The sequence below is a fragment of the Sinocyclocheilus anshuiensis genome, unplaced genomic scaffold, assembly GCF_001515605.1.
Source record: "Sinocyclocheilus anshuiensis isolate Anshui unplaced genomic scaffold, SAMN03320099.WGS_v1.1 scaffold261, whole genome shotgun sequence".
In the NCBI taxonomy this organism is placed as follows: domain Eukaryota; kingdom Metazoa; phylum Chordata; class Actinopteri; order Cypriniformes; family Cyprinidae; genus Sinocyclocheilus; species Sinocyclocheilus anshuiensis.
The window spans coordinates 1,412,981-1,429,616 of NW_015536515.1; the positions used below are offsets into that span (position 1 = coordinate 1,412,981).

General features: G+C 37.0%; 2 protein-coding genes across 2 annotated transcripts in view; one reads left to right on the forward strand and one right to left on the reverse strand.

The window, feature by feature from the left end:
- Positions 1 to 4,081: 4,081 nt before the first annotated feature.
- On the reverse strand, positions 4,082 to 6,473 carry tex36 (testis expressed 36). Its single transcript, XM_016492033.1, has 5 exons — positions 6,434 to 6,473; positions 5,740 to 5,798; positions 5,467 to 5,607; positions 4,546 to 4,626; positions 4,082 to 4,455 (listed from the first exon to the last, which is right to left on the reverse strand). The coding sequence occupies exons 2-5, from the start codon at positions 5,791 to 5,793 to the stop codon at positions 4,126 to 4,128; spliced, it is 606 nt and encodes a 201-aa protein (XP_016347519.1). The 5' UTR covers positions 5,794 to 5,798; positions 6,434 to 6,473; the 3' UTR covers positions 4,082 to 4,125.
- Positions 6,473 to 16,636, forward strand: part of edrf1 (erythroid differentiation regulatory factor 1) — a 13,946-nt gene continuing 3,782 nt past the window's right edge. Inside the window, exons 1-22 of the mRNA XM_016492021.1 lie at positions 6,473 to 6,896; positions 7,451 to 7,653; positions 8,443 to 8,509; positions 9,355 to 9,480; positions 9,708 to 9,832; positions 9,916 to 10,066; positions 10,160 to 10,252; positions 10,364 to 10,485; positions 10,941 to 11,052; positions 11,142 to 11,289; positions 11,383 to 11,494; positions 11,591 to 11,702; positions 11,782 to 12,045; positions 12,248 to 12,319; positions 12,805 to 12,952; positions 13,046 to 13,237; positions 13,804 to 14,004; positions 14,183 to 14,404; positions 14,523 to 14,574; positions 14,780 to 14,960; positions 15,557 to 15,715; positions 15,797 to 15,946. Coding sequence (XP_016347507.1) covers positions 6,798 to 6,896; positions 7,451 to 7,653; positions 8,443 to 8,509; positions 9,355 to 9,480; positions 9,708 to 9,832; positions 9,916 to 10,066; positions 10,160 to 10,252; positions 10,364 to 10,485; positions 10,941 to 11,052; positions 11,142 to 11,289; positions 11,383 to 11,494; positions 11,591 to 11,702; positions 11,782 to 12,045; positions 12,248 to 12,319; positions 12,805 to 12,952; positions 13,046 to 13,237; positions 13,804 to 14,004; positions 14,183 to 14,404; positions 14,523 to 14,574; positions 14,780 to 14,960; positions 15,557 to 15,715; positions 15,797 to 15,946 — 3,111 coding nt within the window. The 5' untranslated portion in view covers positions 6,473 to 6,797. The remainder of the gene's footprint in view (positions 6,897 to 7,450; positions 7,654 to 8,442; positions 8,510 to 9,354; positions 9,481 to 9,707; positions 9,833 to 9,915; positions 10,067 to 10,159; positions 10,253 to 10,363; positions 10,486 to 10,940; positions 11,053 to 11,141; positions 11,290 to 11,382; positions 11,495 to 11,590; positions 11,703 to 11,781; positions 12,046 to 12,247; positions 12,320 to 12,804; positions 12,953 to 13,045; positions 13,238 to 13,803; positions 14,005 to 14,182; positions 14,405 to 14,522; positions 14,575 to 14,779; positions 14,961 to 15,556; positions 15,716 to 15,796; positions 15,947 to 16,636) is intronic.

Genomic DNA, 16,636 nt, shown 5'->3' on the forward strand with positions numbered 1-16,636 from the left:
TTGCGTGAACATTTGGGCGGCGTTATGCAAATCTTCCCACACAGTGACGTAGACATGTGGGGGCGTGTTAGAATGAGCCATTTTAGGTAGGCGTGGTTGACTCTTAACTTTTATAAAGAATATCTGGATTTGAGACTTTAGTCTTTGCAACTTTACAGATCTTCTTTATGCACCAAGAGCTTGACACTCCAAAGAGAAAGGAAAAATTGGAATCGCAACATATGACCCCTTTAACTCAATGTTTGTCATTCTGAAAGAACCTGTTTCAATCAAGTAGCTTGATCAAATGGTTGTAAAATGAAGCACTTGAGTGAACCGGTGCAGCACTGAATACTGACTTCTGACACCAAACACTGAGTTTTTCTGTGTTGTAACATTCACTCAGACTGATCACAATGATGCACTATACTACTGGATGTGAGCAATCTTTAACAATGACTTATTCTAATGCAGCAGCCCTCTCCACCTCATTTGAATGAATATTTCATCACAATGAAGGTTTATTCTGCTGTGTGCCGGGCCTCCTGCAGCCATTTCTCAATGTTAGACAGAGTTATCACAGGGCCAAGTTGAAAAACAAGGATGTGCGGCTGAGAGGCAACAGTGAGCAATATCTCACAATAACAGCGTCGAGGAAAAGATGCTGTTGACTAGGAGAAAACATAACTGAATTATGCCCAATGAATTATAATGACTGGAAATCAAAAGTAGGGTTTAGACAGCAGATTTCTGCATTATAAAGAAGCATTTGTTTACACTTGTCTAGAAAAAAGGCTAATTAGAGTGTTAAGATCAAGTCAAGTCAAGTCAAGTCTGCTTTATTGTCAATTCTTCCACATGTACAGCACATACACAGAGAATTGAAATTGCGTTACTCTCAGACCCTTGGTACATACAGATAACACTAACACTGGAGGTCTGTGGTGTTATTGTATGTGGCAGCCTGCTTAAGATGCACTAATTATTTCATCAGTGTAGAGTGGTATGGGGCTATGGGCTAAATTATTTGTCTTGACCTCTCGTGTAAAACATGCCAGATTGTTTCATTAATTCATTATCTGGCAATATTAATTATAATGAGGCCAGTGAAATGAAGTGATTAGGATGGAATGCCCTTAAATTAAGGCTCTTAATTCAGAAATGATTTATGCTGATTAATCTACTCTATTAACTCATAATGCATTCTAATGTTCTAATGTACCTTGACATCTGACTATCTTTTCATAAATCCTTGTCATTAAAACATTAGTTGGCATAGAAACCTAACAGGTTTGTTTAAATGGAAATTTAACAATCTATTGAAAACGTTATTTTATTTTTAACAGAACTCAAATGCTTGTTGGTGTGTCAGAGCCCTTTAAAGTGCAGTACAATAAAAGATGAATCTCAATGAGATGCAATTCTTTGATCTCAGCAAGGTTATTCTGCATTCAGCAAATCCATCATCTTGTGTCCTGCAATTTAATTTTCAATATGTCTTTCAACAGTGAGAATTGCGATGAGCTTTCAATAAACTGTCAGTGCAGAGACAAATAATATTCAGATCAATGTTTAGCATTTGAGAAAACAAAGACTATCAGTTGAATCAGCACCAGAGTAAGTCAGACAATATTAAGGGAACAGACAATGTTAAGAGAATTCTCTGTGCCATCACCATGGCAACATGCTTATCATTCATGAATAGGTTATGAAAGAAATGCAATGTGAATCAAAGAAATAAATACTTAATTACTAGATGTCAATTTCTTGGATCGCATTTCAAAATGTGGGTTAAACAAAGAGAGCGATTCCTCTGTGTCTCTTCCCTTGGTTCCTGCTATCTGGACGTGTTGTTAAAGGAAATCTGGAAAGCACAGAGGATTCTCCTAGCTGCTCTTTTCCAGGTGCGCACAGACTATGATACAGCTGCCGTTTCAAATGCAGCACCTGCTAGAATAAGATGGCAATCTTGCGGTCTCTCTTTGAAGCTGAGATAATGTAACGCCGTTCACTGTTTAATCTCTTTCAAAGGCAGGATACTGAGCTTTAGCCCAAACCTCATACTTAGTTTTTTTTTTTTTTTTTGCGCTTTTATCCCCACAAATCCCAGTTTCTCACTTTGAACCACATCAGGTATAGACAATTTATTTTTGTGATGTTATAAATATTCCCATTAGTACTATTCTCCTTAATATTAACGTTTTTGTTAATATTTTGAATTAGATAATATTTTAAAATTAGTTTTCACTTTAATTTATTACAATTTTTTGGAATTTTGTTGTGTATTTTGACAATTAAAAAAAAAAGACAATATATGTCTATATAGTTTTTTAAGTGATTTTTAATTATTGGTTTTAGTTTAATTAGCTTCAGTTATTTTAATATTTCAAGTTCAACTGAACAAAAATGAGAAATGTTGCCCTTAGCTGAAATAAAATAATTTCAATAATTTATTTTTGTTTCAGTTAACGTTTATTTCAAGTAACGGTTTTTATGGTTTTATTTAATGATAATAACCCTGATTCCCATAAGAAAGTAAAATAATGAAGGAGAAAATTCAATTATTTCACAGCAAAAGAGACCCTAATAGTTACATAATATTTAATATTATAATTTATTTTAATAATTACTAGCATAAGAGTTCAGAGAAAATATGTATATTTTTAAATTGCTGAAATACCAAAGATTCCAATCAAAAGTCAATATGTCAATAAGTCAATGTGACTATTTCTCATCAAATTATTCCAAATTATTCCTAATTAACAATTGTCACAGTTATGTATTTCTGAGACAAGTTTGTTCTTATACATATAGTCTGAGACCAGGTTGATACTTAAAGGGGTGGTTCATTGCGATTTCACTTTTTTAACCTTAGTTAGTGTGTAATGTTGCTGTTTGAGCATAAACAATATCTGCAAAATTACGAAGCTGAAAGTTCAATGCAAACGGAGATATCGTCTTTTAAAATTATGGCAGTTTAATGCCTACAAAAACGGCTGGTAGGGACTACAACAAGTTACTTCCCGGGTTCGTGACATCACAAACGCAGAAAAACCCCGCCCTCGGGAAAAGGCCAAGCTGCGCTGCTTTAGAGAAGAGGAAGAGAAAACTAAAGGTGCACATAAAATTCTATTCATATATGAATCACGATTCTGTCTTCTAACGATTCTAATGGATTCACAAGATTCAAAATCAATGTTCTAAAGCAACGGTTCTTAATACTGTTCCTCGCATCCCCCTGCTCTTCGTCTCTCTCTCTCTCTCTCTCTCGCTCTCTCTCTCATTCAGCTCATCTCCAACAATGAACTGTTCCAATTATACACTTATTTTCACATAGCTATGAGAAGCGTTAAACATGGACCCGCGTGCAGTTGCCGTACTGTATTAAGGATTTAATCAGGATAAAACCGTATATTAAAAGCTAACATAAGCAGTAGCATTTACAAATAACAGCGTATCTAAAAGTATAAGAAAACAACAAACAAAAAACATAGGCCTACCATTAAAAGCCGTGCTTGCACAGGTTCTGCACGATCCTCTTCACTAATATCCTCTGCTTCTCAATCGGGCTCAAACTGACGAGCACTAGAGGCGGTTTAGCCAATCACAACACACTGGGCTAGCTAACCAATCAGAGCCCATCACCTATTTCTGAGGGAGGGGCTTCATACAAGAAGGAAATGATCAGCTTGTTTCTCAGAGAAGGGACAGAGCAGTGTGGAGGTAAATTATGTGAAAAGTAATGCGTTTTTTAAATTCGCACGTTAGACTGCACCCCATAAACACAATCAAGCCTAGAAAAAAAACAGTGAACCACCCCTTTAAAAGAAATACAACAAGCTTAATAAATAACCTTTAATAAATAGTTCTTTTTTATAAGATGAAAATGTTTATTTTTTCTTAGTATACAGTATATAGCATTCAACACTGATACTCTTTACAGAATGAAATAGATTTCAGAATTTGTGGCACTGCAAAGCTGTTGTTGAGTGATGCCAGTTGAGTGACATATAGACAGACAAAAAGGACACTGACCTCTGCTGGTTAAAGCAGACAATACACACTTGCTGGGAAATTCCCACAGAGTATCATCATGCTTAGAGTCACAAACATCGATTGCAGTCTGGTCATCTCTGATTGTCTTATTTAGGGGGTTAATGAGAGGTTGGCGACTGCTAGTACACTTAGTGGAGTGTGCTGGTTAGAGTCATCCCTCCCAAACCACATAAAACACTCCCCGGCCTGAGCCTTAGCGTTCATTTGAGACCTCGCTGAGTGATCTCTGGGGAAGCGTCTTCTGAGTGTGTCTTCTCTGCCCTCCGTTTCCTCCGTTTCCTGTTTAGGCAGGAAGTCGGTTCGAGCTGAGTGGTCCCACTTTGCTGTGCTAACCGGACTCAAGATGTCATCATAATGGCACAGGTAGAAATGAGAGTTATGCTGGCGACGCTCATCAAGGCATTTCTTACGGCCGAAACCCTTTACACATGAACACATACACAGTGAAATGGGTATAAAGATTTGAGATATAATAAATAAAATCACTGTTTATCATAATGATGAACTCACCTGATCATACACGTCAATAGTGTGCTGCAGTGCTGTGCAGTTATCATGCACTGACAACGGATATTCTCTGCACATTGTTTTCTGCCATAGAAAGCCTCAACATGAGAATGTTTCTTCATATACAGTAAGGATGAATCAAGATGATTACAGTACAGTAAAAAATTATTTCCTCCAGAAATTTGCTATTTGTAACCAGTGCTGGATGAAATACTTTTTGTAGTCAATGGACATTGCTGAATACAGATTACATTAAGACATTTTTAGTTAGTCATGCAGTCAATTACATTACACATTTAAGGTAATATAATCTGACTTTTTAATTACTTTTGCATTGAACATAACATTACATTACATGAGGGCTTCCCAAACTGGGGTTTGTGAAAGAAATACAGGGGTTCATAAATTGAAAAGCTAAGAATTCATTAAATCTTGATAAATTAATGTTAAATTAAAAGATATAAATTATTTAAAATATTTTAACATAATAATAATAATTAAATATGTAACAATATTTGAAAATAAATTATTTAAAATATTTTCATTAAATTTAATTAAAAAAATGTATATATGTGTATTTTTGGTTTATGCTGTGTGGTCTCTCAATTTTCCATGTAATTATAGCTAGTAGCTATAATTTTAGTAGCTATTTCGAAACATATAGGAAAAAAAAAGTTTTATTAGGCTATTATTAATAACTTACTGCCATTAAGTAATCATACAATGAATAAAAAAGTAACTGTAGTCTGATTGAGCATTTTAAAATAATTTTAATAATCTAATACTTAATATAATATATCATTTTTGGAATTTTACTCCCCAGCACTGGCTGTAACTTTGTAGTTATAGCAATAATCTGAATATGAAATACATGCAAAATATTATAGTGTAAAATATCACTTTATTTTAATAGCAATAGCTAACCTTTTCAGGATTGATGAATATTTTGGGATACCTCTCTTCTGCTTGTGTCAGGGGTTGAGGAACTCCACGTGCCAGCATTGAACCTGTGCTGGTACACAGATCTCGTGTTTGTCCAGTCTGTGACACACCAGTGTGAATAACCTGGAAAATATGCGCAGGCACATTGATAAATAAATCAGTTAAGAAACAAAGAAAGAAAGAACTAGGCAAGAGCAATGTAAAATTCACCTTTAACAGGGCTATAGACTAGTTAAACAAGTGTGGATATCTTACCCAGTTTCCACCCTTGTTCTTCTTATTAAAGTATCTCTTGCCTCCTTTACTCATTGTCACTGCATGAATTTAAAATAAACCCATAACTCAAGTTACTACTAACTAAAGCAGGTGAACGAGAGCAAACAGTGAGAATGTAACCATGGCAACAGAACGCATTCGCTGTTCATAAAAAGCACTAAAAACAAACAACAATAAATATATGCGTTTTTAACACGCAATATGCGGATATACTAGTTTAAAATAATATTATAATATGATAAGAAACGTTTAAAATAATATATAAATATAGTTATTATCTATTTGTATAATATAGTAATAAATGTATATATATATATATATATATATATATATATATATATATATAATTAATTTCAATAATCACATTCAATATATAAAAATGTCGTGGATTAATATAATAATCTAAAACTATAACATGTAAAAAAAACACATAAATACAAAATCTAATTATTTAGGTAAATAAATCTAACTATTTTAGTGTTAAATACCGTAAAATGTGTTATTTATATACTATATAAAAATCTAATACATACAAATAAACCGAAATGTATGAATATTTATTAAATTATATAACCTATATATTCTAAAAACATAACATATTTATATTAATGTGTTGAAAAGTATGTGTAGTATTATAGTCAAAAACACAGTAACACTTTTAGAGCATTTCTACCTTTTTCCACTCCTTTAGCGTTGCTGACGTCACGTGTACTTCCGGGTGAGAGACACAGTAAGTTTGGAGTGATCGCTGAAGCTGCCGAATGACAGACTTAATAGACTTTCCTCAGAAAACAGCGTTGTTTTTTTATTTTTTGTAGTCATCTGAGAGTTATCGAGCGATCTGACAGATTTCTGCATGTGACACACATATCCATATTTGAGATAAAACAGCGAAAAATGTAATGCAACATGGTCTGCAGTGTGGTCCAGTAGTAGTTATGACCAGTTACAGTCTATAAGTGAAAGAATCAGTGATTGTGTGTTTTGAACGTTACCTTCGTGTAATTCGTCGTTTTGTGGAGCTTCTGGCTGGATGGATGAATGTGGTGAATATGAGCTCTCAGGATAAGAAGACAGATTCAGATCCCAGACATGAGGAGGATCAGAGCAGCACAGCATCTGAAGACAACAAACAGGTCTGAGTCACTGCAGCACTGTAACATAATAATGCAACATAATAAGACACTGTCTTTACACACTCAGTCACATACTGCAGCGTTTCACACTGTCTTGTTGCACCAATCATGTGTTCATGTTGCTTTGTATTTACGGAAATGTGGCTGGGTTGTTCTCCAATCAGGAGTTCAAAGATGTTCAGGCCTATTGAGATGAATGGTGACTTACAACCTAACAGCTGTATGTAAAATATTTGTTTATTTATTTATATAGCACAGTTTAATGTAACACCAGGTTGCCCAAAGTGCTTCACAATATCACAATAAAATTACATAAGAACAAGCATAGTCTCAAATAACAACACAAATCACATAACAACATGGATACAATTTAAAATAACTAATACCTTGACTCTAGGGGTCTAACAACTAAAAATCAAGTCAGGAATCTTGGTGTGATTCTGGAGACAGACCTTAGTTTCAGTAGTCATGTCAAAGCAGTAACTAAATTGTGTATGAAATGTGCTATATAAATAAACTTGCCTTGCCTAAAGCAAAAATATTTGTGATTTTAGATGATTTGTCTGGGCAACAATGAAGTGAAGAGTCGTGCAGTAGTGAAGTACTCAGCCGCTCCGCCTTCCTCCTCCTATGCGTTACTACAGGAGAAGACCGACCTCAAGCTGCCACCAGCAAACTGGCTGCGGGAAAATCCTCAGCTGGGCACTGCCGGGACCACCGTACTCGGATCCAGCAGGAAAAGCAACCCCTTCTCCAGGTATCTCTATTATTTCACATTCGTATTTGGCAGATGCTTACAACCCTCTACGCACACCTTGGCAATATAATCGACATTGGCTAGTAAAATTTTTTGTTTACTCGCCAGACTGATATACTATTTTATACACACACACGTTTACTTAGCTATCTAAATGGGGACATTACATAGACTTCTATTGGTTTTATATACAGATAGTTATGTATGCAAGACTCTCGCTCTCTCTCTTTGCATGTGTGAGAAACACGGCGCTATCAGTAAAGCGACGGCGAGGCGTGTGCCTTCACACTAGTTTACGGTGCGTCAAATACAGGTGCGCTGCGTGCTACATACTGCGCATCCATTGAGTACATGACATGATCCATTGAGCGCATCCAAGTACAGATCGCTTGACGGAGAGCGAAACTCTCAAGCGCTCAGTCAGCGTGTTTATCGAGTGAAAATCTGTGTTGAACACCTCTCACACACATACTGGCGTGTAAAATCTAAGAATTTATTAGCCAATGGCTAATGTTAGACATTATTTAGTCGCCCAGAGTAAGATTTAGTCGCATATGCGAGTGATTTGCTCGCAATGTAGAGGGTTGTGCTTTTATCCTGAGTGACTTATGTTCCATTTCCGTTGCTTTCCCTGGGAATCGAACCCATGACCTTGGCATTGCGAGCGTCAGTGCTCTACTGCTCTACATTTCAAATGTATTACATTTTACTTTACGTTTAATGTAAATGTACATATGGCAGTGATGCTGATCTTTCCATGCATTTTTGTGTTTTCTTTGTTCACTCTAGTTTTGGGATGGCGTACGACTTCATCGATTGTATAGGTGATGATGTTGATGTTGTTTCTGATTCAGAGGTGGGTCTGTTGTTTTGTGAATACAAGCTCTTCTTCATATGACATGATAAATTATTAAATTCAAATGGCTTTCTAGAATACTTGATTCTGATTGGTTGATCACAGCACTCTGCTGTCACATATTTTAGTATAATGATATTAGATAATATAAGTGAACATTTATATTTTTACATTTACATTAGATTTGTGTTTTAATAATTATTAATAGGCCTACTTTTATTCAGCAAGAATGTATTAAATTGTTCAAAAGTGACAGTAAAGACATTTATAATGATACAAAAGATTTGTTTCAAGTAAATGCTGTTCTTTTGTTCTTCAGTTTCCACGAAAATATTAAGCAGCACAACTGTTTTCAACATTGATAATAATAAGAAATGTCATTCATATTAGAGTGATTTCTGAAGGATCATGTGACACTAAAGACTGGAGTAATGATGCTGAAAGTTCAGCTTTGATCACAGGAATAAATTACAACAGATATATTAATTATTTATTTTTTTTATATTTATAATTATTTTTAAATAAAATAAATGCTGGCTTGCTAAGAGACCTAGGCCTGGTTTCACAGACAGGGTTTAGATTAAGCCAGGATTAGGCCATAGTTCAATTAGAACATTGAAGGATATTTTATAATGTGCCTTAGAAAATAACATTACTCATGTGCATCTTCAGACAAAACAATAGCACAGACATTTTAAGATATGTCAGCGTAGGTTTCTTTCAGGTAAAACAACCCAGACATGCATTTTAGTCTGGGACTAGGCTTAAGCCTTGTCTGTGAAACCGGGGGCTTAAATTTTGAACGGTTTATTTATTACTTTCTTGTTTATTCTTAATCTAAACAGAACATCAAGAAGTTGCTGAAGATCCCCTACAGTAAATCTCATGTCAGCATGGCTGTTCACAGAGTCGGCAGCACGCTACTGCTAGATGAACTCGACATTCAGGAACTATTCATGAGGTCATCACAGGTAACCGGAAATAGTCACCTTATTTCTCTTAGCTGTATTGTATTTTGTTAAGGAGCCCAAAATGCATCTCAATTTAACCTTCTAGTGGCTATTCCCCAAACCTACAAACAAAATACTGAATTATATAGCAGGAAAACCTTTATTTATGCTGTTCAAAGTGTTTTTATGTACGAAAGGAGTGTTTATGCCATCATAAGCATTAACCTGACATTGCGACTGCCCTGTAGACTGGTGACTGGACGTGGCTGAAGGAGTTTTACCAGCGTCTCATTGACCAAAAGTGGCAAAGAAAGAAGAAAAGTAAAGAACACTGGAACGAGAAGGCAATCCTCTCAAAGTTTCTGTATTACAGGTGAGAATTGACTTTACACGATGGCCATCCCATGACAGTACAGATTTCATAATTTACATTCACAATACTCTTCTGTGCTTCAGTATTAACAGTGATGGGACTGCAGTGCCCGTGCCGTCAGATACAGAGCAGGCGGCAGAGGAGGGTTGTGGGACGGCGGCTGAAGGACCGTCTTGGCCTGCCACCTTCAGCAGTTCCACCACTGAATCCGAGGAGTCTGCGATACCCAAGGAGGTGCGGTCAGCCTTTCCTCTACTTCTCATTTCTCATGTCATGTGCTCTCAGTGTTTTTAAGGCTGAATCATCTTGTCCACTCGTCTCTTTCAGGAGCAGGTGGACACATACGCTTTAGGTCACGTGTCTTCAGTTCCCAAAGAGCAGAATCTGCCCACATTGTTCAATGAAGGAGAAAATAGCCAGGTAATAGCATTTACCTAACATTCCCTAGCTTCCATTATAAATCAGAACCACACTGTACATCACAATACATATGTATTTGTATTTTCTTCTTTATCTTTCTCACTGTCTCAGGATTTGAGGAACGACTTTGTCCGGAATATTCTATGGACATTTGAGGACATCCACATGCTTGTGGGATCAAATATGCCCATATTTGGAGGCGGTCGCTACCCAGCAGTCAGTCTACGACTCAGGTTAGAGTTCTACATTTGTTTTAAATTTTTTAGGAGATATATATTTATTTGGGTATGAATTATTTCCATATTAGTTACATTTGAAGGCTGTACCCTCTATATAGACTCAAGTTAAAAATGTAGGGCCAGTAAGATAAAAAAAAACAAAAAAAAAAACATTTTATTCAACGAGAATGCATTAATCGATCAAAAGTGACATTTATAGTATTATCAAAAATCTAATTAATGCTGTTCTATTGAGCTTACTATTCATCAAAGAATCCTGAAAAAATGTATCAGTTTCCACAAAAATATAAAGCATCACAATTGTTTTCAACATTGATAATAATAATAAATGTTTCTTGAGCACCCCAAACTTTTGAATGGCTATGTATATTATGTACTGTACTATAAATAACCCTATATTGAATTATTTTCGATATTTATTTTAAATACGACACTTTTTTTCTTAACAGGGACAACAACAAACCAATCAACGTTCTCACAGGAATTGATTACTGGCTGGATAATTTGATGTGTAACGTACCAGAGCTGGTCATGTGCTTTCACGTCAATGGCATTGTGCAGGTAAGATGATTTGGTGATTATTAAATAGGTTTGTACATGTTGATGTACTATAATATTCAAATTCCTAATAACTCTCATCTCATTTGCAGAAATATGAAATGATAAAGACAGAGGACATCCCGGATTTGGAGAACTCCACGTTCTCGACGCGGGTTGTGAAAGACATCGCACAGAATATCCTGTCATTCCTGAAATCCAACTGTACCAAAGAAGGACACACATACTGGCTCTTCAAGGGTGGGCGGCTGACATTCTTTAGTTTGCTTTCAAACTGCTTCATCTAAAGTCACTTCTTCAATCGCTGATGTCTGTCTGTTTTTTTCCATCCAGCTAGTGGAAGTGACATCGTGAAGCTGTATGACCTCACAACTCTATGTGAGGAAGCGGCAGAGGAGAAATGCCAGAATCCCTTCACACTTCCTGTAGCAGTTCTTCTCTACAAGTATGATTTACATTCATAACTACCTTTCTCATATTCTGTTGCCTGAGTTTCCCAGTAAGCATTAGAAACAAATCTATTTGCTGTTTTGAATGACAGAGTGGCCAGCAACATGATTCTAAAGAAGAGCCAAAACAGGAAGAACTATGGGACCATCAGAACTCTGTTGCTCAACTGTATTAAACTGCTGGATGAGGAGCGACATCCACAGGTGTGTAGCTTTATTACATTACTTTAATTTCCTGAGCTGATGCATGATTTCTTATGTTTCCTTCTGTTTGCTGGTGTAGATTATCGCTTCGGCTCACTACATGCTGGCAGAGCTGTTTCAGCTGGATGACGTGAGTGAGGACGAGGACGGGGAGTCATTGAGGGGCGGGGGATCTGAAGACAGCTACAGTGATGAAGAGGAGGAGGAGGAGGAAGAGGAAGACGAGAGCTGCTCCTACAGCACCTCCTCTGAGCCGCAGGATGACTCCAAAGCCGTGGCCATCATCAAGTCTGTCAGGGAGCTGTCGGTTCCAGAGAAATACAAGAGCACACATCAGATTAGAGTAGGAGATCAAGCTGAAGATTGAGTTCTTTTTTCATTTGCACACAAATATTATTGAATATAAGCTGCCTGATGTATAGTAGAAGTTAAAATGGTCTATTTAGAAGTTTGTAAATGTACTTTTTTCCACCTTGCATGAATTTGCACAATAAATTGACGTAATTACCAATGTATCATATTATTAGCATTATGTTGCCTTCCAGCCCAACTATGCATTTCCGGTGTCACAAGACAAGGAGGAGAAGTGCCGACTGGTTCTCAGCTATGTTCTGAAGGTAAGAGAACAAGATTAATATTTGTTTTCATATTTTTGTTCATGTGCATTTTCTTTTTTCTTAGTTCTGTGGACTGTGAAATTAACATTCTTTGTTCACTAACCATAACCATAGTCAAGCTACATCCATCCATCCATCCATCTATCTATCCATTCCTCCATCCATTAATTGTTCTATCTTATCCATCTATCCATCATTCTATCTTATCCATCCATTCTTCCATCCATCCATCATGTCCATCTATCCATCCATTCTTCCATCCATGCATTCATCGTTCTATCTTATCCAGCCATTCTTCCATCCATCCGCTGTTTCATCTTGTCCATCCGTCCACCGTTCTATCTCATCCATCCATCCATGCATTCACCATTCTATCTTATCCATCCATCCATCTATTGTCTGTCCATCCATCCATCATTCTGTCTTGTCCATCCATTAATCCATCCATCCAAAAACACTAAAGCAAGACCTCACCTTGTTTGTAGAGTTTAAAATCCGTGGACAGCAGCATAAAGAAAGAGAGTGACCTTCCTGCGGCCGACCCCAGCACACCTATCCCTCTGAAATATGAGGAGCGGAGTCAGAACGGAGCCAGAGATGTGGAGCAAGAGATCGCTCTGCTGCTGGACAGAGGTCAGTCATCCCATCCATTCAATCCCTCAGAAACTGATTTCTCTTCCACTATTTGATTATTTACTGTGTTCCTCTTCATCTTGGGTTACACAGTGGGTCCGTGTAACGAGGAGCTGAAGGTGCCGACACGCTCCGGGATGTTACCTGGCACATGGCAGCACCGCATGAAACTGCAGCTGTTCCTGAAAGCGTCAAAAGCATACTACGTTTTGTCAGATGCTGCAACCAACCTGCTGAAGTACGGACGGGCACTGCGCTATATCAAACTGGCTCTGCAGTGCCACGGTAAGAACAAGCGGCTTTCAGTATTGTCAGAAAACTTCAGGACATGCAGTGCTGTTCAAAAGTTTGGGGTCAGTAAGATTTTTATTTTCAAAGAAATTAACAAAATATGAAGCAGCACAACTGTTTTCAACATTGATAATAAGAAATGTTTCTCGAGCAGCAAATCAGCATATTAGAATGATTTCTGAAGGATCATGTGACACAAGACTGGAGTAATGATGCTGAAAATTCAGCTTAGGATCACAGGAATAAATTTTATTTTAAAATACATTCAAATAGAAAACAGTTATTTCAAATTGTAATAATATTTCACAATATTACTGTTTTTACTGTACTTTTGATCAAATAATTGCAGCTTTGGTGAGCATAAGAGACTTCTTTCAGGAACATTTATGCATATCTTACCAACCTCAAGCTTTTGAAGAGTAGTGAATATTCTACACATGTGCATGTTCGTATTAAACCAGTAATTTAAAAATATATATTTTAGAGAACGTTAACTAAGCACCTTATTTGGAGCTAATCTGTTCAAACTTGATTGATATGTGCTTTCTCTCCCCCTATAGATGCGTATTGCTCCATAAGTGGTGGTCTCCACCCACAGGTGCTTCTGTTCCATTGCCAGTGTCTGTCTCTGTGTGGAGATGTTCAGCTCATGTTGGCCCAGAATGCCTCAAACAGAGCTGCGTATCTGGAGGAGTACAACTACCAGACTAAAGATGACCAGGAGATCCTCCACTGCCTGCACCGCGAGAGCTCCTGCCAAGGTCTAAGCGCTAGATCACACACTCTTTTGTTGAAGAGATCATAAAATGGTTGCAGCTGATGAGATTTCACTGGACAAATGAGATTTCACTGTTCTTAGGAGATGGTTTGGATACTAAAACTCTTGGAAGAGACATTGTCTTACAACATTTGAATATTGATATTTTTTTCCTCTCTCAGCCTTTAGCATGGCCACTGATCTGGCCTCAGACCCAGAGTACCAGCTGATCATCAGCAGCAAGTGTTACGAGGCCGCCCATGACCTTTTGACCTCAGGAGTTCTCAAGGACCAGGGACAGGAGCAGCTGGGTCAGGTTCTGAAACGGCTCGGTAACATCCGCAACGAGATCGGCGTCTTCTATATGAACCAGGCCGCGGCCATGCAGGCAGAGAAACAAGAAGGTGAGGGCTTCTTGGGTTTCTGTTAGACTTTAATAACAAACATTGGGGTGGTTTGTCGAAAATCCTTCGACAAATAGCTCGAGAGTTGTTTGTGAAGTATAGCTTTTTCTGTGTCCAGTGCACAGGAGTGTGTGCATGGCCGAGCAGGAGCTGTGGAAGAAGAGTTTCTCGTGTTTTGAGAAGGGCATGCAGGATTTCAATGATTGATTATTCTTATTCATTATTATTATTATTATTATTATTATTATTCATTTTTCTTGTAGTTGAATACAAATTATATTAAGATTATTATTTTAAGATTGTTAATATTTAATAATAATAATAGTATAATTGTTAATATTTATAATTAGTAGTAGAGGAGCTGTGGAAGAAGAGTTTCTCGTGTTTTGAGAAGGGCATGCAGGATTTCAATGCGATTTCAGACTCTGTGAACACAGCCCTGCTGCTGTGTAACATCGGTCGACTCATGCGTATCTGTGCTCAGGCTCACTGCGTCACGACATCAGAGCACAGCCGCGGCGAGTTCTCACCGGAAGAGGCCCTCTACTACAACAAGGTTAGTCATACATACAGTCTTGGACATGAAGTGCCATTAATTATTGACAGAAATATAATAATCTTAATGTAAGACACTTATCCAAGGGATGTACAAATAAGAAATTATTATGATTATTAAATATTATCTTAATATAACCATCTTAATATAAGATGTTGTATCTACAAGAGAAACAATAATACTATAATACATTATCATTTTTATATCCTTTGGATTGAAGTGTCTTTTATTAAGATTATTATATAAAGATCATTAATATTAATTAATAATAATAATAATAATAATAATACATTCTCATTTGTATATCCCTTGGATAAGCATCTTATATTAAGATTATAATATTAAATTATATTAAGATTATTATTTTAAGATTGTTAATATTTAATAATAATAATAGTATAATTGTTAATATTTATAATTAGTAGTAGAAGTAGTAGTAGTAGTAATTTCTCATTTGTAAGTCCCTTGGATAAAAGTGTCTGCTAAATTAATTTGTGTAAAATTCATCATCCATAATAAGACCAGGAAGAAGGTCATTGTCGTTGTAGCTGCATCACAGTAGCCGTCTCTCTCTCTCTCTCTCTCTCCATCAATAGGCGATAGATTACTATCAGCGGGCGCTGAAGTCTCTGGGCTGCCGGGAGAGTCACTCAGCCGTCTGGGACTCTGTTAACTGGGAACTCTCTACAACGTATTTCACGTTGGCCACACTCCTCCAGGACTACGCACCACTGTCCCGTAAAGCACAGGAGCAGGTACCACACACATACTTCATTCTGTCTGTACACACTGTTGAAATGATGAACTCCACTTGACATGAGCGTACCGTGTTTCAGATCGAAAGAGAAGTCACTGAGACCATGATGAAGTCCCTGAGGTACTGCGACCTGCAGACGGAGTCCGCTCGCCAGCCGCTCTACCAGTACAGAGCAGCCACTATCCACCACAGACTGGCTTCAATGTACCACAGCTGCTACCGCAACCAGGTACAGCATCAAACACGTGTATTTCTACACCTTTATCTTCAACGTACAATAGGGCTGTCAAAATGGCTGAAAAACTAAATTCGAAGTTTGTACTTAAATATTACCAAATTCGAATTATATTCGAATTTAAAATGCATAATTTCAGTTACGGTGAAGAAAAGCTTTTGGCTTCTCTCCTAAGGCCACAAGAGGGCGCATCAAGCAAAATATTACTAATGCACGTTTATTCAAAGCATATCTGTCAAAAAAGTGCATAATGTTTATAAACCAATTATAATTAAGTTGCTTAAACAACTATAAACAAAACAGCATCATGTACGTATGCATAGTTTAATACAAAGGGCCGAAAGCAAATCACACAGACTACATTTTTTCATTTCAAAACATGAGATGCAGTGGGATGGGGAAAAACCCGCCATAAAGGCTCGATATATGTTTTTTTCAAAGTTAAACTTACATTAATTTTACATGGCTTTCTAATCATGCGGCTCCTTTGTGCGAGACGCGAGTGCAACGGTTATAGATGTCCCTCTAGAAAATGCGCGAAATATGTGTTCTGTGTGAACGGCTTGGTTTCAGTTTTGATGTAAACAAGATTGATGTTTTCTCTTTTTCCGCAATATTTTTTAATGAACAACGCAGCAGCGCCGCATCTAGTGGCTTCAACTGGATAGGCTAACAAAAACATTA

Bases quoted from the DNA above. Each gene is read 5' to 3' on its own strand.
- tex36 (XM_016492033.1), bottom strand. From the start codon at position 5,793: ATGAGTAAAGGAGGCAAGAGATACTTTAATAAGAAGAACAAGGGTGGA. The intron at 5,608-5,739 runs GTAAGATATCCA...CATATTTTCCAG, and splicing joins AGAACAAGGGTGGAAACTGG to GTTATTCACACTGGTGTGTC. The intron at 4,627-5,466 runs GTTAGCTATTGC...TTTCTATGGCAG, and splicing joins TATTCATCAATCCTGAAAAG to AAAACAATGTGCAGAGAATA.